Source organism: Nyctereutes procyonoides, unplaced genomic scaffold, assembly GCF_905146905.1.
Source record: "Nyctereutes procyonoides isolate TBG_1078 unplaced genomic scaffold, NYPRO_anot_genome, whole genome shotgun sequence".
In the NCBI taxonomy this organism is placed as follows: Eukaryota; Metazoa; Chordata; class Mammalia; order Carnivora; family Canidae; genus Nyctereutes; species Nyctereutes procyonoides.
This window is the reverse complement of record NW_026575037.1, coordinates 9,877,071-9,901,456: the sequence shown is the minus strand read 5'-3', so window position 1 is coordinate 9,901,456 and position 24,386 is coordinate 9,877,071. Positions and strand designations below refer to the sequence as shown.

Here is a 24,386-nt window from a genome sequence, read left to right as displayed (position 1 = left end):
TGAGATCAGGAAATGAAAGGGAAACAATTTCATGTTTAGCTTGCCTCTCGGTCCTAATGAGGTAGATCCTTTTACTACTCAGCTTTCCAAAGCTTCAGTAAAAAGAGGAGATGAGACCTAGCCAAGCTGTCCATCAAACGTGAAGCGACAAGAAAGCGTTTTCACACAAGCAAGGTTGTAAGTATTTACTTTACCCTAGCACTTTCTCAAAAGTGACTAGCTGATGTGGAAGGAGAAGGGGGAGGAAGAAGGGAGGAGGCGGATCATGGAAAACACGGAGGAAGTAAGACATAATTGACAGGAGCATCAACACAGAGAGGACAAGAAGGGGCATCCTAGGTTGGGGTAGATAGGACTGGCACCACTCAGATAAGAGTACATCAGAAGGCTCAAGGAGAGGGGCGCCTGGGTGGCTCAGTGGTTGGGTGTCTTCCTTTGGCTCAGGGTATGATCCCGGGGTCCTGGGATGGAGTCCCACATTGGGCTCCCTGTATGGAGCCTGCTTCTCCCTCTGCCTGTGTCTCTGCCTCTCTCTCTGTGTGTTTCTCCTGAATAAATAAATAAAATCTTGGGGGAAAAAAAGGCTCTAGGAGAGACATCTTTACAAATATGCAACAAGAACATCTGACAAATCTGACCATTCTAACAGGGGTTTTAGACAATCAGGGCTTGGTTTTAGACTGCATTAGGAATAGTAAAACTAAGCAAAAGAAAAAGTCCATTTTTATGTTGAATATGGAAAGAAGACTAACCATAGTCGAAAAGTGGCTCAGCTTGGAATTAGGTTTGCATAACTCTAACAACAAAAAACACTGGCCACTGACCTATCTTAAATTACCATGTGATTCTATCAAGAGTACTGGGAGTTGGGAAAAATGTGTTTGTCCTGAGTGGGCACAGAGAAGACAGAGAGCTAAATCCTCGAATTCTATAGTGGACAGCCAATAGATGATGTCTAAAGTAAATCCAGAGAATCAAGAAGTAGCAATATGAGCATATTAGTTAGAAACATGGATATAATATTATAATTCTCTCATCATCTGTTAGAGTTAAAAGTTATCTGTCTTCTAGAAGAGGGACATGATGGTACAGGGGGGTGATGTGCAGGGGACTTCTAATTTTATAATAAACCCTGGAGGACCTTTTGAGCTTTTTCAACTATGTGCATGGATAGTTTGATAAAATATAACAATTTTAAAAGGAAATGTGTTGATAATTAAGGCCTATAAAGGAATCTGGTACTCTCGGTAAAAGTTACTTCTGGAGAAAACAATTTTCTTCACCTTTGAAAAAGAACGGTAAATGAAACTCTTTATCGAAGCTCTGAACTTGTGAAAATGTCAAACATTTTCTTGTACTTACATAGTACCTTAATGCTGCGGATTGATATGCTTATTTTTATCCTTGATGATGACACATCAGATTCAGAGGGGCTATGATTTCTCCAAGCTCATACAGTAAGTCATTTAGCATGAAACTTTTGTCCCTAAAGAGCCAATGCCAAGTATCTTTCTATCTGCCCAGGGTTCTAAAGCCAAGCCTCGGAACCAGTAATAACTCTGAGTTGCCATCCTTGCACATGGGCAGCACTTCTGATTATCACCAGTGATGTGCAGGAGGCAGATCTCCCTGCCCGTCACCCACATCTCTTGCCTTTTTTGACAGCAGACATTCAGAAGATGATGAGTTGGCGCCAGAGATGGCTCCTGTGGCCATGGTACAAAGCCCACATCCCTGGCCACAGTGGCAAGTGAACTCCTGACCTTGGCTTCACTGTAGCCACAGAGACTCGTCTATGACCCCCATGCTCTCTCCTCTGGGGCTAGATCAGCAGCCACTCCCCAGCGAACCAGCACACTTGGATTGCTTCTTCTCTCATTCATCAGCCTCCATGTGGCAATGATTGGAGTCAGAAGTGGAAGGTTAAGGATCAAGGTCTGTGGTTAGATGGTCCTGCCAAGTACACATCTACCCTTTATTGCCTTTTGGATTTTTAACAAATGATGCTTCAATGGATGAAACACAGCTAGGGAGAGCTTCACAGAGTGAGAACAAGAGAACACAAATCATCTTTCATCAAGACTCTTGTAAGGGAGAAGCGAAGTGCTTTGTTTTGGATCTCCAGAGGACTGTCAGGAAAGCTCTTTCACTCCCCCAAATGACAGTCATTCTTTCCTGCCTGACTCCTAACATGTTCATAGTTTATACCCCCAATGTGATCCTTGGATTTCCTTTTTTCACAACTACTACTATTTCTACATGTGAAGATCTTGTCTCCCCAAGTAACACGGAGCCTAACATGATGCCAGGCATGAAGGCAAGGCCTAGAGTGTTGGTTCCCTCTCCTTTATTTTCTTAAAAACAAAACAAAACAAAACAGCTTTGGGCCTTTCCACCTGTTTTCAATGTCCTGGGAAGGCCTATGGGAGTCTGACCCACAAAAAATGAAGTCTGAGTGAACAGGCCAAGCAAAGGACAGAGCTGGAAAAAATCCTATCCAGCCCGTGTCACTCTTCCAGCCCCAAATCCAGTTCTTGGTTTAAAAAAATATATCCTAATAATTTAGTGCATGGATCACAATACCACCTTATGTAATGACTATCAAAGAGGACTTTGTTAGGCAAGGGACCATTGCTGTAATTGTGAATAGTTCACTCTCTTGAAACATCCTTACTGCAACCTCTGAAGCAAAGGGACTGGCACAACTCAAAGGAATGCCAAGGCCCTGAGTCTGGTTCCCATCCTGGAGAAGTCAGAGCAAATCATGGACCAATTGAAAAGAGGCAGTTTCCATTAACATCGACCCAAGAACCTTCATAGAAACTTTCAATCCAGATGAGGATAAGAACCCTGTTTCTGCCCTGACATGGGGCTAAAAGAATGCCTACACCTGGTCAAAGGGTCCATACAGCTCTAGCAGCCAAGTGGAAATAATCAGTTTTCTACATTTCCACCAGATATTCTCATTCCTACCAAGTCTACAACTAATAAGTGGGAACACCTATAGCTTTAAAGATGCCTGATGGGTGAGTTTTGGCTTGAATTCGTATTAACATTCTCACTTGCCTCAACTGCCTGGGGTCCTGATCTCATCCACCATAAGTTATATGGCCATATGAGTCTATTCGCCATCTGCCTGGTTCCTAAGCTCACTTTTGCTAGTGTTTAAGTGGCACATTTCTGACTCAATGATAAGGGGACCTGACTTCTCTCAGGAAGGTCTGAATGACCCTGAGAATACAGCTTTGCTTTAGGAATGTCCTGTACCTTCCTGTTGAATTGCCACAGTGAATTAAATCCTCCCTGGCTTCATGTGCAGGGTGTCACAAGAGAAGTCACTCGCCCTCCTACGGACTTGTCTTGTTCAAAAACCTGCGGGACCCACTGGAAATGCTTCCCAGTAGTTCTTGAAAGATCATCGGCTCTACCTTTCCTTTCATGGGGACTGTGGCAGACTGCTGGTTGCCTCCATAAATCTGTCCCCTCCTCCTTTAGAGTAAGAAATCTGGGCTTTAGACTGCTTAGAATAAAGAGCACATGCTGAGCTGAGCCCCGCTTACAGCTACGCGTTGACCTGTACCTAAGTTCTGGCTAAGAGGATATGCATGGACATGGTATGTTCAACTCCTTAAATGGAGGACTCCCTTCCCTCTCCAGCCTTTACTCAATGGCTAGAATGTATCCATTCCAATGAGATTGCTTGGACAATGTGATTAAGGATGATACTCACGGAGGACGGAGAAGTAACAGAGGAGCCCGAGTCTCTGAACACTATGAGGAACGGAGCCACTATATCAGCTCAGACTTGTTTAAGAGATAAACTTCTATTTTTAAAGTTTGAGGTCTTTGCCAGTGTTGTTTTGGGCCTCTGTCAGAGGCTCCTAATGAAACAAATCCCTATACTGAACAAAATGATGCAGTGGCACTGCAGAGAACCTATCACCTGCTCATGGCTGCCGTCACCAGCACTGTCTCCCCAGCACTCAAAAACAAAAGAAAGTGGATTTCCAGAGAGAGTAGATGTCCAGAGAGAGTGGTTCTTGGTCATTGGTGCTCACAGGGACAGCAACAAGGAGGGTGCTGGAGTGGTTATTGCAAACAATGGTCTCTAATACTACCTGGGGGGAAAAAAGCGTTCTATAGGACTGTTTTATGAGAAGATGCACAAAACAAAGGAGCTGGTTATTGGCAGTGTTTCCATGGTGACAGTACAACCAAACGCAAACAGTACCTGCTTGCCTGCTAGAGAAGGCAAAGACGATGATGTCATCAAAGGTCCAGGTATAGTCCTGGTGTGGCGGATAGAACATCAGCTTGTCAGACGCTTCCTTCCTGAGGTCAATCAGGAAGGTGGAGTGAACCATGGGGACAGGAAAGCAGCCCAGCCTCTTCCATTCTCTAATCTGAACGTAGTCTGGGGTCCTTTTATAGAAGCCCTGTAAGACAGACACAGGTGGCCTTTGTCCTCTGACCTGAGGGCTTCATCTTTCCAGTCTTCTGCTAGGCTCACTCCTTCTAAGTTACCACCAGTTAAGGAGAAGTCCTCAAGCAAAGTCACTTCCATTCTCCTTATCTTGGCCTATGAATTTCCAGTGGAGCTCAAGAGGTGCTATATGCATAGAAAATAACACAGGGTCTTGTGATCAGAAATGATTTTGGTTTGGGACACCTGGGTGGCTCAGCGGTTGAGCATCTGTCTTCGGCTCAGGGCGTGACCCCGGGATCCTGAATTGAATCCTGCATCGGGCTCTCTGCAGGGAGCCTACTTTTCCCTCTGCTTATGTCTCTGGGTCTCTCATGAATAAATAAGTAAAATCTTTAAAAAAAAAAAGAAATAATTTTGGTTTCAGCATATCTCTGGATTTAATGATCTCATAAAAGTATGTATTATGCTGACGTACGATTGGATACAAAGTGAAAGTATTAAGAAGTGGTGGGACAGAGTAGTTAAAAGGACAGGTTCTGGCATGTGGCTGCATGAGTTCAAATGCCACCTCAGCAACCTATTGTCTATAGGTATCAGCCAGGTGGCTCAACTTTGCTGTGCCTATGTCCTCATCCATAAACCAGGAATGATGGCACCATTTACTCCATGCGGTTGCTGGTAAAAATCAGGTGAGGTAAAAATCTGAAAAATGCTTAGAGTAGTGCCAAGCACCAAGAAAGCATCAAAAAATATTGGCCAATCTTAAAATTACTACATCGCATGGCTAATATTTTTAATGCAATAGGCAGTACTCCAGTACACCTACAAATGGGGTTCCTTATTCACACGGTTCCTTATTCAGTCTTCTGGTGAAGCCACCACTGCTCCATACTCTTTTGGGGATTTGGCTTTTGACAGGTCCTTCTGGATGAGCACACAGGACAACCAATCTCCTTACTCTGTGGTTTTGAACACACTGGCTTGGAATAACCCAGCTTGTGTTCTCCCCAGACTTAACTGTTCATTCAAAAAACATCAACTGAGTACTTGTGTTAGATGTGAGAGATTTAGGGATAAAATAGACATCCCCAGTCTCAGCCCTCACAAACTATGGAGTCCACTGGAGCTTACACGTCAGTGGTACCAATTGTAACTTGACCACTGCCAAAACTCACATCTGTTCCAGAAAAGAGGAAGATGGTATGATGTATGTATGAAGATGCTAAATGCATGTGGAAGCTTTGAAAGGCATTTCCAAAAATGTTCTAGGCGAATGAGTGTGAGCCAGCACTCCGAAGGGCACAGTACTCAGTGGATAGAGAACTTCTCACATGTTCATCAAGCAGTCACCTTATTTTATGGTCACATTTCCTGTTGCGATGTCAGGACCCACCCATTAGGCCCTGCAGCCTCCTCTACCTCTCTGATGTCTCCTTCAGGGCCTGGGCAGGTGTTCTAGCTGAACTCACCCTAACACTGACCACATAATAACAGAGGGGGAGATGTGAGTTTTATGGTCATCCTAACCTTCCTTTAGTTGTTTGTCTCAGCCCACACTTAACCTCTTTGAGCTGACTTTCTTCTCCTGAAAAATGGGATAATAGCTGATTGGTCTCTCTCACAGGTGGTAGAATGGATAATGTGATAAGATCTATGAAGAGACTCTGACAACTGTAATTCATTATTGAAGTATCATTATTACTACAATATTTTCCTAGCCTTTAACTTAAGGATTGCTTAACATCCTTCAATTTATAGAGCATTCTTCCAGGGGATAAAGGAAACACTGGTTATTTGCAGCACTGCCCAAGAACTCATGTCAAATACAAAGTTCTAGACTACTTAGGAACAATATTCTCAGAATGAGAAGGTTTGGAAAACTCATGACAATGAATCATTGAATATCCTCAGGGTGAGTGGAAGGAAGCAGAGAAAATAAGGGAGAAAAAGAAAGAGAGAGAGGATGAATATGCCTCCTGCAGACAAGCATAGGTGACAGATGTGTCTTTTCTTGACAAAAAAAAAAAAAAAAATGAATGATTTGGCAGTAATTCCTGTTCTTGGCCAGACAACACCATGGTCATTTTGTTTTGGATGTGTTTGAAGTCTCTGGAAACCAGGGCCTGTCTTTAGCCTATGAAGTCTTTGGCTGTTTCTGTTCCTGCACTAGCTAGCAGAAGCCTGACTGAGGATGGTAGAAAGCCAAAAAAAAGATAGAGAAAAACTAGAATTGCCCCTAAGTTGCTCTCTATTTCACTGTGCAAAATAAGTGAGCACTTTTCTCCTGTTTGCTTTTAATGATTAAAGCAAATAAGGAGATAATAAAAACCTAGAGGCTGTAGTTACTAGGGTAATCCACCCTTTTTTCCTGGTGTTGATGCATAACTCATTAAAAACAGCCCTCCAGTGGTTGTACTATGTGGAACACTGCAGATTATTAACTGAGAGTGTATGAATTTAAATGAACTTAATACAACATTTTCTCCCCAAGGAATTGAATGTCTTTTATAAATATGAACTTAACGTCTCCTTAAGAGAGATGTGGATAACATGCATTCAAAGTCTCTTGGAACTGCAGGAAATAATCATAACTAAAAAGGAATGGCTCATCCAGCAGTGCACTAGAGCTACTGTTTGTTAAATTTTCAGAAATTTTCTAGGCCAGTTGACATTTTGGTAGCTTAAAATCTGTTTAAAAAAATCATGTTAATTACCACCATTCTAAAATACCACAGGCAGCAGCTTTGTATATTTTTAATAATTATATCTCCAAGTGGCTACACTGCAATTACTTAACCTTTCCCTCACTTCAACATTTAAGTTGTTTGCATAGTGGGAGTACTTATACTATCGAAACTGGCAAGAGCGACCAATCAGGGCTTTTCCCCAACAGAAAGCCAGTTATTAAACATTTATCAGCGCACCACCAGACTCATTCTGCATCCAAAACCAAATTAAATATAAAAGAGGGACTCAAAATTTAGCCCTTTGCATATGAGAACACATTTAACCTGAATTTTTTGCCCCTTGGTGTGGCTTTATTCTGTATGGATATATACTACATTGATCAGTTTAATTTATTTCTTTATCTAATTTATTAAATAGAGAATTAAAAATACAATCAGCCAGAAGCATTCGCTGTAACAGAGTTCTGGACTTCGAAGGTTTTACAATGAAAAAGAGAGATGATGGAAATTTAAAATTTTGTCTTTCACTTGAATTTTGTAAAAACCAGTTACCATAGCAGTTCTGATTATTAGATATCTTTGGAAATAAATTTGGCAACAATATCAAAGGTCATCAAAATATTTATATTCTTTAACTCAGTAATTCTAATTCTAAGCAGCTGTCCTAAGGACATAATATTAAATACAGAAAAACGTACATTAATAATCATGGTCATTATAATAGTTAAAAGTTGCAAACAACTTGAATAATTTCAAACTAAGAGAATGGTTACGTAAATTGCATTATAGCTACTTGATGAGATAGTTATTAACAACGTGCTGCTATCCATGATGTTAGAGTGGTGGGGAGTCACCTAATTTTTTTTTTACTGTTTTCCATTTCCAAAATTTTCTGTAGTGTTCTTATATTTTAACAACCAAAAAATCCTATTTAAAAAAAAAATCTCAGAATCGGAGAGGAAAAAAGTATAAGCTCTAATGTTTAAGTTAAAGCTTCTAAGACTAAGCTCATTAGAAAAATTTCTTCCTAATTCATTAATACAAAAGAACTCATTGGATTATGCATTAAACCTGAGTTTACCACCTTTCCTGAACGTGCTTGCTTCTGTAACACCATGACACACACGTATCAAAGGAAAAAGTGAAGAAAAAGGCAAATGGTGCTATGGTTGATACATGGCTGCCTTGTTAAACCCCATAGCCTTAATTCATTAGCCAGAAGACTTGCCTGAGGTGTGATTCCGCACCAGAAATTAGAGTACAGGCCCCGAGACTCCAGCATGGGTGCCACGATGGTTTTGTTTTCTGCAATCATTAGATTGAGGGTCTGTGGATTAGTCAGGAAGTTGTCCACATCTATGAACTAGAAAAAGAAAAGGATAATAATCAGGTAAAAAAAATACTTTTCTGTACTGGGTTCAAGACTAACCCAACACTTCTGAAGTATCAAAGAAACTCGCTCATGAGACATGGAACCAGTTATTTATATTCCTTACTGAAACTTGTTAAAGCTGGATGGCATTCATTCAGACAAAATACATTTAGACTAACTTCCACATGTTTAGCTCTGCATAAGCAATAAATTGGTGCTACCATACTGGGTACACACTCAACCAGCACCCACCCCACACCCAGGTGAGTGGTTATTCACCACTAACAGCTTCCAAGAGCTCTTGAAGATTCATCCAGAAACACTCATTGAGTGCCCAAACTAGGTACAAATGAACAGACTTTTTTAGGTTGTCTATAGTAATGCCAAAATGGCCCTAAACAGATCCATCAATATCATTTTAATGTTAGAAGTAGATTTTTGTTGAAAGTACATTATATCAACTCATGAAACTTTTCCTGCTCTTAGCAGAAGTCCATGTTAATGCTGACTCATATACAGGGATGATTTAACAATAGATTCTACTATATAAAATAAATAATCTCATTGATCTCTACACTTAAAAAAATAAAATAATAAGTTTCTTGTTATGGAAACTTTTTACCATGTGTGCAAAAATAATCAGAAGCTTTCATTCTTATGAAATCTGTTTACCGCAAATTTGTGATTCAGCATTTGTATTTTTCAATGACATTTAAACAGCTTTACAATGTTAAATATCATCAAGCTGAAACCTTGTATGAAACTATTTGTATTGAAAGAGTGTGTGTCAGGGGCCTGGGTGGCTCAGTGGTTGAGTGTCTGCCTTTGGTTCAGGTCATGATCCCCAGGTCCTGGGATCAAGTCCCTCATCAGGCTCCCTCTCCCTCTGCCTATGTCTCTGCCTCCCTCTGTGTCTCTCATGAAGAAATAAAGGCTTTAAAAAAAAAAGGGGGGTGTGTGTCATAAACTATTGGGCTGATTTTTGTTGTGTCTACAAGATGGGGATGGACAAAGGTCAAAACTATTCCTTTTAGGAATCAGAGTTTAGTGAAAGAGCAGATATTGACAAGTCTAATGAAATCATATTGTTTTTGCTTTATTGGTGTTATTTCCAGGATTGTACTGGAAAATGCTCAGCAAAAGAATTAAATAGATTTTGGGGGCTACAGAATGAAGAACTTGATTTCCATAAACTTGCTAAGAAAAAAGCCCCTGTCAACTTTCAGAAGGGAAATGGGGACTGTAGCAACTTGCTGCTTAGGAAGCTGTCCTCCTTTCCATTAAGTTTGGCTCCTGGAGGACAAGGACAGAAGACAACCCTGGCCCCTAGTCATTAAGTCCAGCATTTGTCTGGACCACTCCCAAAGTTCTAAGAAAAGTGATGGAATCTCTTCACAGAGAGAAATTATGAGAACCCAACATGATTAGGAGCAACCAAGAGGCCAAGCAAGTGATTTGGCCAAGCAAGCCATTCCTTTGCCCAGGATTCCAAAGCCCGGATTGTTTCTTTCACTGGGCCATTTCTCAGGGCTGTTTGTGAAGCTGATAACCTTGAGAGATGAGGTAAGATATTTTCCCACAGAAAGAGCATGTCTGTTTACTGCTTTCTATAAAAGCAGTGGGTTCCCTTAGCTTTGGATTCCTTGGCTGTGATACAAAACCACTGTATGCAGAGCATCCATATGAACCCATGACATCACCTGTGTGAGAAGTGGAAGGAAAGGGAACTGCCATAAGCATGCTGGTGGATATACTGCTTACTGTAAGTAATAATCCACTATCTCTTAAAAAAAAAAGAGGAATGACATTTCCCCCAAATCACTGAGGAACAAAAAGGAATGGAGTTGTGGAGGTGTTAATTTGAATCTTTTTTTATATCTGAAAAAAATATCCAGAAAGTTATTATGAATATTTCCCAATAAATCTCTTTTAAAAAGGGGAGGGTGCCTGGGTGGTTCAGTTGGTTAAGCCTCTGACTCTTGGTTTCAGCTCAGGTCATGATCTCAAGGTTGTGAGATTGAGCCCAGCATCAGGCTCTGCTCTCAGCAAGAGTCTGCTTGAAGATTCTCTCCCTCTGCCCCTCCTCTCTCTATCTCTCAAAGAGGTGAGTAAATCTTAGAAGAAGAAGAAAGAAGAAGAAGAAGAAGAAGAAGAAGAAGAAGAAGAAGAAGAAGAAGAAGAAATATTCCCCAGAGCATTCCAATGAACTAAAAGGATTCAGAGTTTCTTATGCCTATTGCATGAAAGAGATCAAATTTAGGTACCCCAATATTAAGTTCCCCAAGTTTTCCCTTGTGTCTTTATCAAAAAGTAGAAGAGGGGCACCTGGGTCACTCAGTTGGTTAAGCCTCTGACTCTTGGTCTTAGCTCAGGTCTTGATCTCAGGGTTGTGAGTTCAAGCCCTGCGTTGGGCTCCATGCTGGGTGTGGAGCCTACTTAAAAAGAAAAAAGTGGGGGAGTTGGTTCTTAAACAAAAGGTTGTCTTAATAGCTCCCACAGTCCTAGGTTTTGGAGAATTGATTTGGACACATTTAGATAATAGTTGTCAAGAAATCAAACATCTGTTTTTACCAGAATGTAGTCTGACCATTTTTCCCTCGCAGTTCGAAGGGCTGCCTGCCGTAGTTTCATCACATGGGCAAACCGGGAGCCTGGCCAATGCTTTGGTCCAATTTCATCAGGGTAAGATCTAAAATAATAATAATGCTAATAGTAATAGAAATAATAATATTATAATAATAATAACTTATAATTATTTAGTGCCTATATATTTCAGTCTCTGTCCCAAATGTTTATATGCAGTAACTCATTTTACCTTCCATCAACACTAGGAGGTAGGTACTATTACTGTTATCATCTTCCTCATATTGTAGATAAAGAAAAAGGGATTAAGTAACTTGTGCTTACTGTACACACAAATCCTTACATGAAATATTTCAGTGGCTTCTAAGAAGACTCCAAGGAGTCCTTCCAAGAATAGTACCAACATTCTCTCCATTTCACAGATGAGGAAACTGGTGTAGTGTGGGTAAGTCGTTTATTTGTGTAATGCTACGCAGTTAATAAGGTGCACAGTCAGAATTTAAATCCAGTCATAACCCCAAAGTTCATGTTCCTAGGCACTTTTTAATATATTCTGCCATCAAATAAACTTAGAAATTTTGCAGCAAAAAAATTGAGTTTCAAAGAAAAAAAAAACAAAAGTTAAATTTACTTGATCAAGTATCAGTAGAGGATTCCACAGAGCCTAAAACACTGATCCGTCCCAGGTAGAGTGAGATCGTAGAGCAGATGCATGTCATTGGAATCTCTATCAACATCTACAAAACAGCCAGGGCAGGACTCTCACATGGCCACATTGGCAAGAAGGTTGGCATACCCTCAAGAACCCTTCTGAAAGCTTCCAACTGGTATGAGTATTGATACTGTCACAGTAGCCCAAATCTGGCCATCATTTCAAGTTCTTATAGCTGCGCTAGCAGTACCTTTGCTTTAGAGAATGAAAAATTACAAAAACAATGAGAACATTATATAAATAAGATTAATAAGACTATGTCCTACATAGGGATTCTCTAAGATGTCTTTCCAATTATTGCTTCAATGAAAATCAGGGGAAGTCCTGTTTTTCTCAATATATTGCCCCCAAAATGCCTTCACCAATATTTTTCACACTGATCTTGACATACAATATATTTATTCAAGATCTGGGAACAGAAAAAATTACCAGGATGCAAGGTAGGTATATAGTCTTTTTGGCCATTCTAGTTAGGCCAAATTCCATTATAAGAAACTCCACAAAAGCATTCAAAATCTTTTATAGTGTTCAAATTTCATTGTTAAATTTTGTTTTGATATATGGACCATATGCTAGGATTTGAAATATATCTGTATATACATATATAATGAAATGATTATATAAAGAGACTAAAAAGGAGCTGTTCTGGAATGGCATTTATTATTATTATATGAGTTTGGCTTTCAACAAATGATTTATCCTGGGCAAAAATTCAGGCAATTTAATGTATTCTACTTCTACAATTTTTAAAACTAGATTGCAGTAGCCTTGGGAACATTTACAATAGTCATTTTTAAATACACTTATTCATGTTGTCATTCACTCATTTGTTCATCCAACAAGTATTAATTTAGTGCCTGCCAAGAATATAGCACTGGGGGAAAATATGAAGTATTTGTATACTGTAACCTCTGCCAAAGAACCCAAAAATCACCTAGAAGAAATGCATAAATTACACAGTTAATTAACAAAGTTAGTTAAGGATATTTCTGTGTCAAAAAGGATGATGAAGGAAATAAGCAATACAAGTTTTGAGAGAAAGGTAGATCTTTGTAACTGGAATAATTAGAAATGGGTTTCTGTAGTAGGTGGGATTTGGCATAACACTGGTTACAAAGTCAGAAAGGGCCTTCCTGGAGAATTAACCAGCATGAGTAACACCTCGGGGTTGAAAGTAAAAGGAACATTCTAGACAAAACAGTTTTCTTTTGGGAAGAAGCAAGAAATACAGGTGGATAGATGTTGGTGTTAAGTTCATGGAATCTTTAAAAAGTGTAAGTCTAAAGTATTTGAACTTTGTTCTGTGAGTATTGGAGAGCCACCAAAATACTTTTAACAGAGAAATAAACCATGTCTTTAGTTTTTTAGGTAAGTTAATTTGACAGTATAGTATGTAGGATGACCTTGAATATGGACGCAATTAAGAAATTGCTATGGTTAAAAGAAGAAGTAACCTAAATCCCATCAGTAGGGGATTGACTATTCATTGTTATTATGATACATCCACATAATGGATACTATGCAGTCATAAAATAATGAAGAAACTCCTTAATTACTGCTATGGAATGATTACAAAAATAAGATACGTAAAGAAGCACAGCATATATAAAACAGTATGAAAACTTTTCACTGTGACCCACCAAATATAAGAGACTTATACTTAAAATAAGACTAATAATATCAATATTTTAAAATATATACTGTGGCAATTTATTTGTAAACTAAGGAATACCTGAACTTCGCTGGTAGCTGCAGGAGTAAAGAGGAAGAGAGAGCTAAGATCTGTCAAAGGAAGAAATGAAAAAAAAAAAAAGGAAGAAATGGCAGATCCTTGTAATTTACTAGATACAGTGATAACCAAGAAGTTGTAAGTGCCTCCGAGATTAGACACCCAAATGGCTAGAAAACTGGTTAAGGGAAGTGAGATAGATAGAGTTCACAAAATGTTGTCTTACTACTCACTCTGGTTCATCCATAGGCCTCCACTCCACATAGTGATAGAATCTCTGTACATTTTTCAACCACTCCCTGAGTATTTCTGTTGTATTATCCACATTGTGATCAGTGGCTGCCCTGCATGAGAGAAAGTACAACATAGCTCAGTTGCCATCCAAAGAAAGAGGGGGAAATCCCAAAGACCCCAGAACAATTGAAAGGAGAATGACCAGTTCTGAGAAAAAAATGTATATATGAAAATGACATCCCTTATGGTCCAACCTAGACAATGGCTTTCTGAGGTGAGAGACACTGCTTAAAATCAATTTTGTGTCATTAGATCCTTAAAATAAGGCTCAGCCAATAGCAGATTCAATAAGGGGTTGTACTAAAACTGTATAAGCAGAAAATGCTTATTTATTAATCCAAGAGTAAGTTAACTAATCTTTTTGTAAATTTTCCTACTTGGCTTAATTTTTAGTTATCCAAGATATGAACTCTGCTTTTTAACTTCCCTGACAAGTACCATCAATACTAGCAATAATTTTCTTGCATTTTCCTCTCAAGTTTGTTTTCAGATCACAACAAAACTGCTAAATAGTAGTACTGTCATCACATACACTCAAGGGAAAAGCAACAGTTTCCAATATAAGACTCAAAAATCTAAATTATCTTTATCTATTTTTATTAATGTTACCATTGTTTATACAAACTAGAGGACCTTCAAGAGTCTTCAAATAATGTATACAAAACTTGTTTCTACCTTAAAAGTTTAACAAATTGATCCACTTCTAAAGGAGCCTAACTCGCTTATTAGAATGAAAATACTTTCAAATTTTATTGCCGACTCAATACAATTGAGTATTGTTACATCTAACAAGTGTAAACCATTTTACATCTAAACCAAAGTTATTCAGAACACTTAAAAATGAAGAGATATATCAGTCAATTGGAAAAGAGAAAGAAAGCAAGAATTATAAGCCTGGCATCAAATAAGGTGGAATTCTGGCCATGACAAAGAAAGATACTTTATAATGCTAAAGGACACAATTCACATCAGAGATACAATAAATATGAACATCCCTGTACCTTCATATAGTATAGAGCTTGGCAAACTTTCTTTAAGAGCAAGATAGTAAATATTTCAGGCTTGCAGGCCATACACTCTCTGTTGCAGCTACTTAAATCTGTTTTTGTAGCAGGAAAGCAGCCATAAACAATATGTAAATGAATGTGCATTACTGTATTCCAATACAGCTTTATTTACAAGAATAAGCAGTGGATCTATAGGCTGTAGTTTGTCAACCCCTTTTATAATGGAAGGGATAGAAATTGCGAGGAAAAACAGAAACCCCAATAATAAGAGATGTTAGCACACTACTTTCTTTTTTTTAAGATTTTTTTAAAGTAATCTCTACACCCAACGTGGGGCTTGAATTTACAACCCTGAGATGAAGAGTACCATACCATAACACTTTCAGCTGAAGATGGTACAAATGGGAGGAAGTAAATATATAGAGGATCTATAGGACACAATGAGAGAGAAGACGCTTTCTTCTCATGTTCATGTGGAACATTCACAACAATTGACCAACAATTACACTACACAGAAAGCCTCCACAAAATTGAAAGAATATAAACAACATTCTCTGATGATAAAACTAGAAAACTAGAAATTGGTAATAAAAAACAAAGAATTCCATCAAGAATTCTCTTTAAAACAACTATTGAGTACAGGAAGACATACAAATCAATTTCAGAAATTCTAAAAATGAATTGCGAAAACACTATGTATCAGAATTTTAAGATACAATTAAAGCAATGATCACAGAAAAATTCAGTTCTATATCTTTAAATCAACAAAAATAAGTGAGTTGAATTCCTGATAGAAAGCTACAAGAGTAACAAAACAAACATAAAGAAATAAATAAGGAAAGTCCAGAAGCATAAAACAGAAAAAGGATAAAATAAATTAAAATTTTGCTTTTTAAAAAAAATTTATTTTTGTAAAATTCCAATATAATTAAAATATCTTATTAGTTTCAGGTGTACAATATTGTGTTTCAACAATTCTATACATTAGTCGGTGCTCATCATGGTATGTCTACTCTTAATCCCCCTTCACCTATTTCACCCATCTTCCCACCAAACTCCCTCAAATTTTGCTTTTTTTGAGGAAAATCAACAAAGCAACCATTTATTAATCCATCAAGACAACACAGATACATAAAATAAGAATTGACGAGGATGAAGGGAATATGATTGATATGAAAGAAATTATTCAATAACTTTGCACAGCTCAATGAAAAATAAGTTTGAAAACTGGATATAATGGACGATTTCCTAGGAAGATGCATGTTAGCAAAATTGACTTCAGTAGAAATATTAAACTTAAACAGAACAATTATCAAGGAAGAAATAAAGAAAGAGAGAAAAAAAAGAAAATATTATGTCCAGATGGTTTCACAGGGGAATTCTACTAGATGAGATAATTCCAATGCTATGTAGCTTGTTCTCCAGGGCGCAGGAGAAACAAATGAAAATTCCAAATTATTTTAATAATGAAAGTACAATATTAATATCGAAACCTGATGAAGATAGCCACACATGCATGCACGCACACAATTATAGACCAATATCTTTTAATGAATATGCTGCAAAGATCCTAAATGAGGTATTAGCAAACAGAATCCAGCATCCTATTACAAAAATATTACATGGTATAGCCTAGGATTGTTCATTATAAAAGGAAATCCATTAATTGATTCTATTAACACACCTGAAGAAAAATGAAATGATTACTTCTGTAAATGCTAAAAGCATCTGAACAAAACTCAACATCTATTCCTGATTTTTAAAAACCACACTGAATAAAATTAAAACAGGAAGGAAGGAAGGGAAGAAGGGAAGAAAGCAGGAGAGTAAACAGAAGAGTCATGGAAAGACAGAGATGCCTGAGACTCTTAAAAGGGAGTAAAAATGCTTAGAATTTATGGGCAATTCAGCAGTGCCTCCTGGATGGAAAAGCCATGGGCACTCTCAGCAGTAGTGGTTCTCTGGGAACATGTAAGAGCAAATCAAGAGGAGTGAACAGTGGTTGCTTCTTTCATATACAGGCAATTTCAGTCAAGAGGATTTTGTTAAACCCAATCTATGATGGCTTTTGCTCTTCCTGCTTGAGCTTTTGAAAGTCGCTGCTTTTCCAAAAGTAACAAATCTTTAAAGGAGAGAATATTCAGAAATGTTAAAGAGAAAAAAACAAATTGTTAAGCAAAGCATAGTGGAGCCCCATGTGACATAGGGAGTAAATTTCTGTAAAACACCAAGTAACCGGAAATTGTGTAACTTAAGTCATGGGGTATAGAAAAATGGGGGATAGAGATATATGACTAGTATTTGAAAATCGTATTTTATAAAATGGATATTTGAACTAAAATTAGCCTTACTGAAAATATTATTCCAAAAAAAATAGAAGATTAGGAGCTGATGCCAATTGCCAATTCCAACTACTTTCTTTTTTTTTTTTTTAAGAGTTATTTATTTTAGAAAGAGAGAGAGAGCATGAGTGAAAGGGACAGAGTGAGAGGGAGAGAGAATCTCAACCAGGCTCCACACTGAGCACAGAGCCCAGTGCAGGGCTCTCATAATCCTAAGATCATGACCTGCACCGAAATCAAGAGTCAGAGCCTTAACCAACTGAGCCACCCAGGCATCCCTTGATCTACTTTCAAGTCTCTTCTGGAAATTAGATTTGAATCAGCTCCTCCGTTCAGAACAAGGTCCAGGAGGGAGGAGACCCACAGGCCCACCCAGAAATTCCACTACCTGGAGAGGGAAAGTGGTAATGTGTGCAGCTCACAGTGTTGAGGGACACCAGGTTAGCACCTATGGACAAAAATGGGATAACATAAGGAGGCAGGGAAGTGGGCCAGAAAGCAACATGGGGGAGGGGCACAGGCCCCATCTATGCTGAGAAGTGAAGAATGTTGGGACGTCCACTGGGACACATGGCTACCTGCCACCCATGTCCAGTGAAGTAGCCATGAAGGGCACTTTGAGAGTCAAACCACTCATCTCATGTATAGACCAATTCCTGAAACTCAGAACCAGCTTGAATGCCCATAGTTTTGCTCAAAATATTAGCAGCAAGAGTAAGTTAAAACAAAACAAAATAAAAAAATATCTTGACTGCAGGGTTAGCCAAAAGTTATGGGACTTCTACATTATTCCCAAATCACTATAAAACAGTGTAGGAGAATTCCTACAGCATCGACTTCTTTCCTTAGTTGCAGGGTCTTCACTACGTGGGGCTTACATTCGCTGTGCCCTCCCCGCATCTATGCATTTGCTTGTATGATGTATTTCATTGTATGAAATGTATCTTCCTGGTATCCAGACTAAACACTCCCCACTCTGCCTAAGTATCTGCTATTCACAGACATCCTTAGAAATGAGCTGCTTGGGTGTAGGCGAAGATAAAGCTAATTGAAAAATGGGAGCACAGATTTAAAATACTCTCCTTATTGAGGGGAAAATGTTTCCTATTCAGTTACTTCTGGAAATTGTGCAGATTCTCTTTGTTCTCAGGCTTCCTGGGAAAGGAACAAATCCTCCAGCTGTGGTTGGAGGTCCAGGGACACGGGTGTCTGAGGTGCGGGGCCAAATCTCCTGCACGATCCCAGAGGCAGAGCTGCACTGACCACACCGGCCTGCTGGGGAAGCCTTGCAGCCCCTGCTCAAGACCAATTGCCCTGCCTCTGCCCCCCCTCCGCGCCCCCGCCCCAGCACCAAAAAATAAACAGAAATCCAGGCAGAGACTCCAAACTGCTGCCTTTTTCATCCCTCTGACCAAAAAAACAATGCATTTCCGCTTGCATATCTAACCAGAAAAGCATCTGGGCACTGCTCTACTCAGGGAGTTGGAGAGACAGGAGCAAAGGCCCAGCTGCAAGGTCCCCAGAGGAAACCCGAGGCTTGAGTGAACAGCTTTATTTTCAGAGTCCCTAGAACAATGCGACAGTGTGGTGCCTGTCCTGCTGTGAGCCTCCCCAAGTAAGTAGACACAGAAAAGTGCTGTGGCGGAGAAGCTGAGGAGCTGAGGGGTCCGAATGTGTGACCCCCTTCAGGGGAAGTTGAGGCATCGCTCCCATCTGAAAGTTCCTTCCAGTCCCGTACAGAAAGAGCCTTGGGTCTGAAGCCTTCTGCCATCAGACTGGGAAAGGCCCCCAGTGAGGGATTCCTTGAAGAAAACGAATGATGTGAAGAGACATCCAGAGAGGTGATCCACATATGATTTAAAGTCTCTAGTGGAACTAGAAAACCAGGGTTTGTGGAAGCACAGCAGGCATCAGCTGGAAGACCACGCTCCCTGGAAGCTAAGCCCATTCCATCTTTCCCACAACTCTCCAGTGTGGGGACACACTTAAATCAACGACACCTGCCGCCCCCCCCTTCCCTGGGTCTCTTTGGTGCAGGATAAGATAGCAAAGGTGGGCTCAGCTCCTGAGCCATGCCAGTCCTCACATAATTAATTTTCTTTGAATGCCCTGATGGGACAGTGGCTTCTCTTTACCTCTAAGAAGCACCAGGACCTGCCAGCCACTAAGAAGGAGCTCCACCTTTGGGAGAGCTGTGGCCCCAGTAGGCCCCCAGTGCCCGTGGTCAGTCCTCTCTCGGTGCCTTGGTCCTTGCTGGCTTTCTTTGGAGCTAGTATTTGAAATGCAAGAGCTGGTAGGAACAAGTGTGACACCCAACTTGGCCTCAGAGGAAAGTCTGGGCCATTACTCACCAATAATGCTGGCTGCCCATCCACTTTCTCTCTGATTCTGCCTCTGGTTCCTGTTTCCTCCTCTCTAGTTGTGCCCATCAGCAAAGGCCTATTGGTCTCAGAGTCAAAGTCAAATCAGGACAAAAATAAACACAGGCTGCAAATACAATCACCAGCACAGTGCAGGGCCTCTCCTTGGTTACGGAAGTTCCCGGGGCCAGCAAGTGCATTGTCACTGTTACAGGGAAAAGTGAGAGCTCATGGAACAGACCAGTAAATAAACATGTCTGCAGGATGATACAATTTGACTACTTGGCTGCACCAAGAAAACAACATTGAGCCTTCTCTGGCAATGTCTACACACCCTGACATTTCTCCTTGTTCCAGAAGGTCAATTTTCATTCCCCGGTCTTGGCTCTTAAACTAACAGCTAACTTGAAATAATTAAGACTGACTCATTTATTTTTACCACGAGTCCTTCTGAGCTTGTGAGGCTTATGCTCACATTGGTGAGCATGGGGCCCCTGGAGCCATGTTAAAGATGCGGATTGGATCTCTCAGCAGGTGAGACACAGATGTTGAGGACACAGTCCTCCTGATTACTTCCATTTGCACTGATCCTCAGGGAATGTTCTCGGCTTCCCTGCTACCCCAGGAAGCCTAGACTTTTGAAGATACAGAACAACAGGACTGCAATCCATGGGCCAGGATGAAGGCAACACTGTGCAGAGCCTGCTCTTTGCTGCTCCAGAACCTGCAAAATACAAACCCCAAGGCTCAAGGGAACGATGATGGAATGAACAACAAGGTTAGTCATCGCCTAGACGATTCACGCCATGACTAGTAAGTTGGCAAAATTGAATTTTCCGACTTTGGACTTCAAAAACTGAACCACCTTCTTAACCACCTCATGTTTTCATCTAGCAGGGAAAGACTCAGCTGTGTAGAAAATAAAAGAGCTCCCACCTAAAAATAAGATTCCACTTTTTGAAGCAACTAGTGAAATTTATTTTCAAGAAAGCTCATGTCATCAAGTTACCACCTTGGTCTCTGCTTTCAGGGAGAGCCTCACCAGAAGCTGTTCTGCCAAGGGGAAGAGATTTGCTTGGCCACTTGACAAAATATGCTGGTGGATTCTTGCTTCTTGGTTACCATGTAGAATTGTTTAAAGACCTAGAACCTCTCTGCTGGGTAGAAAACTAGATTTGGATATGGGTAAGGATATGGACATGGTCTGGGGGGCTGGGGATTTCTCCCAACACAAGCCTTTTCCTAGGTCCTACCAAGTCAATTGGTAGCAGTTCTTCCCAATGAGCTAAGAAATCAGGAAAACTCACTCCTCACGAAACCCTCCTCACCAACAAAATAAATGCTTCTACTCCCTCAACATCCCTTCTCGATATGTCTCATTTAATCCCAGAAACAATTATAGGCATTACACATCTGAAGACTGGGTAAGAGTGATGTTAAAAAAAAAAATCTGTTTCTGGAAATGCAATCAACCAAGGAATCAATTTCATTCCTAAAAGGTAGGAAAGAGAAATGGTAAAAATTGGCAATTGACCAGTTAAAAGTGAATTCAAAAGCCCAATGCCATCGTATTGATGTGAAGATGAACATAATTAAATATATTACAAAGGAGCCATTCCTTAACACTTTTAATTCTGAAGGGTCTGCACCTCTTGGCGCTATGAACCCCTCACCTGTGTGTCATGCACTCATCCATTTTGAGCTCTATAATTAGAGAACTTAGCATTATTTTTATCTCTCCACATTATGGAAGAGAAGGCTGAGGATGAAAGGCTATGACTTGCACAAGTCATAAAAATGGTGGGTGTTAGAACCTGGGCTCAGATGCCCCATCCCAACCCTAGTGCAAACTCCTGCCACAGCACTCCCCCACGCAGAGTGGAAGTGCACCTGTCAGATTAGAAGGAATTCTCTGCCTTGTCAAGGACATTAATCAACGGGACCAGTGAGATCATCTTAGAATGAAAGTATGGACTTGTCCCAGCAGGAAACAAGGCAAGAAAACAGGAAGATTCATTAGTTCCCTATGAGCTTTTTTTTTTTTTAATTGAAGTATAGTTGGCCCACAATGTCACACTGGTTTCAGGTGCTCCATATTGTGATTTGACAACTCTATATGTTACACTGTGCTCACCACAAGCACAGCTACCATCTGTCATCAAGTTTTGTTGAGATTCACTTCAGCATAATTTTCCTTGGAGCCAAAACTCTTGGAATTCTATGCAAATATCAGTGGCAGCATCTGCGACAAGATAAATATGTTTCTCATTTGTGTAAATACTCTTTTTCCTGTTTTTCTTCTCCTTTGCCCTTTGTTTCTTCTTCTTGCTCCCTTTCACTCACTCTTCATTTCCTTTTTTTCCTCTTCCTTGCTGGAGTTTCCAGTTCTGTCAAGTTTTTTATTATGTAGGTGTGCCCTGAAGAAATGGAGTTACTAGTGGAATATATTTCACCATACAGTCAACAACTAGAGTCCGGATACTAAAGAGAAGACACATGGGATCTAGGGACACATTTTCCAGGAGCCCTGAAGCTCTCCACTGCCCCCCCAAACACCTCAGGCTAGATGGGATGCCCAAAATCTGTAATTATACATTGATTCTCTACCTATACTTGGAGCACTGCACTTACTCCTGCATTGTAATTAACTGGTTCTCTTGTCTTTCTCCATTACCAGATTCTCTTCTCTGAGGATAGAAGTATCCCAGCACCTAACAGAGTTTACTGTGTAAAACAGACACTAACCATGGGCCTGATGAATGAATGAATGAATGATTCAAGGAAACTTTCACTGAATCCAACCCAAATGCCTACAAAGGCTGAGCACAGATAACATCAAGGACTGAAATGGACCATGCCTGAGCTAACAGTGTGAGGGACAGGACACATGCAGGCTCCATCAGATTGCTGCCTTGTGAATGTGTGCCCAGAAAGCCTAGATTTTCTATTGTTTCAAGAGAAGTCAGATATCCAGGTTCTGAGAAATAAAGGCCTGTTTATATCCCATGAGAAGTTTTAGGCTGAAATGCATGAACATGTGCCAGCGTGATAAGGGATCCCTAGAAACCAGGGACCTGACACAAAGCCCACATTAGTTTGGCTTGTAAGAGCCATGGTCCATCCATCTGTGCACACTCAGGGCACATAGTTCAGTAATACAATATTTCAACTATGGCCAGGAGGATAGCAATAATGTCACTTCACTGCTTTCACAAACAATGAAAGCATTTTCAATGAAAAAAGGAAAGACAAATAGGCACAAGTTGGGCAAGGTCTAAATAATTCTCTCAGTCTAATAGCAATAGAATAAAAAAACATAAAAAGCAATGAATGATATAGTCACCATGGAGTGAGCAGAAGGGTACACTTCTCACAAACACCCTACAGAACCTCTCTTTGCATAGCAACTAAGGCATACTTACTGTCCATTTTTTAAAATAATACTTTATGGAGATACAATTCGTCTAACATTCACCCAGTTAAAGTGTACAATTCAGTGGTTTTTAGTATATTCATAGAGTTGCACAACCACCACCATGATCTAATTTCCAAACATTTTCATCACCCCCAAAAGAAATCTGTACCCACTAGAAATTGCTTTGCATTCTCCCCGACTCCAGCCCCCAGTAACCACTGCTCTACTCCCTGTCTCTGAATTTGCCTTTTCTGGACATTGCATATAAATGAAATCATACAACTGTGGCATTTTGTGTCTGACTTTTTTCACTTAGCATAATGTTTTCAGGGTTCATGTTGCAGCATATATCAGTAACTCATTTATTTTTAGGTCTGAATAATACTCCACGGTACGGATACACCGCATTTTGTTTCTCCATTGACCAGTTAATGGACATTTGGGTTATTTTTACTTTTTACTTATTGTTATACTGTTATGAACATTCATGTGAAAATTTCTGTGTGGACACATATTTTCATTTCCCTTGGGATTGTTGCCTACATTTGAATATTATAGAAAAATGAAGAAAATATATTTTATTTTATTCTCTACCATGTATGGACTACCCTATGTCCCAGGGACTAAGCTGGGCATTTTAAGTATACAACTCTAATCCTTATGGTAATTCTCAAGGAAGGTATTATTATCCTCATTTTTACCGATAAGGAATATGAGGCTTAGAGACTTTCTCCCAAAGTTTATTCTTTTTTCACTTATACTTCATCTCTGATATGTATTTTTCTCAATTTCTGAAAGTCTTAGTTTTCTGTTCCACTGAAGCAAAGAGGGATCCTTTACTCTGTCGTGGCCATATATTGAGTTCAGGTGACATGATGTGACCTAGGAATGTGGGGGCAGTGGTAAGTATGCAAGAAGTGTTGGCTGTCAGCAGACAAGCTGGGCAGATGCCACCAATGTAAACAATCAGCCCTCGGGCCTGGCAGGGCGATGCCCTGGCAAAACACAGAACTCATGAACCATGAGCTCATGATGAACAGGGGCCAGTGTGACCACAGAGAGAGACTGGGCTTCCTAAATGAAGCACTGTGGAAGACCTCGCCCTTGGAGCCTCTCTGTGAAAAGGAAAGCTGGTTGGACTGGGCTAAAAAACGTGAAGGCAAAGTGGTCATTTGAGTGGAAATCGGGAAAAAGCTGAAGTAAGTATCCATGTTTTACACAGAATGGTTTAGTTTGATTCATTTGTTTCTGTAGACTTTTAACTTAAAAGTGATAATAAATACTTTAGTCACCCACTGATTCTGAGTTACCTGACATTATTATTTGACTAAACACATTCTTTTTTTCAGTTTTTTAAATATGTATTTTTATTTAAATCAATTAATTAACATATAATCTATTCCTAGTTTCAGAGGTAGAGGTCAGTGATTCATCAGTCTTATATAATACCCAGTGCTTG

The 24,386-nt window shown here is 39.8% G+C and overlaps 1 protein-coding gene across 1 annotated transcript in view; it reads right to left on the bottom strand.

Moving 5' to 3' along the window:
* The window catches only part of COLGALT2 (collagen beta(1-O)galactosyltransferase 2), a 102,278-nt gene that overhangs the window by 29,794 nt on the left and 48,098 nt on the right, over positions 1-24,386 (bottom strand). Inside the window, exons 2-5 of the mRNA XM_055319109.1 lie at positions 13,743-13,853; positions 11,057-11,174; positions 8,342-8,476; positions 4,232-4,436 (exon numbers count right to left, since the gene is read on the bottom strand). Coding sequence (XP_055175084.1) covers positions 4,232-4,436; positions 8,342-8,476; positions 11,057-11,174; positions 13,743-13,853 — 569 coding nt within the window. The remainder of the gene's footprint in view (positions 1-4,231; positions 4,437-8,341; positions 8,477-11,056; positions 11,175-13,742; positions 13,854-24,386) is intronic.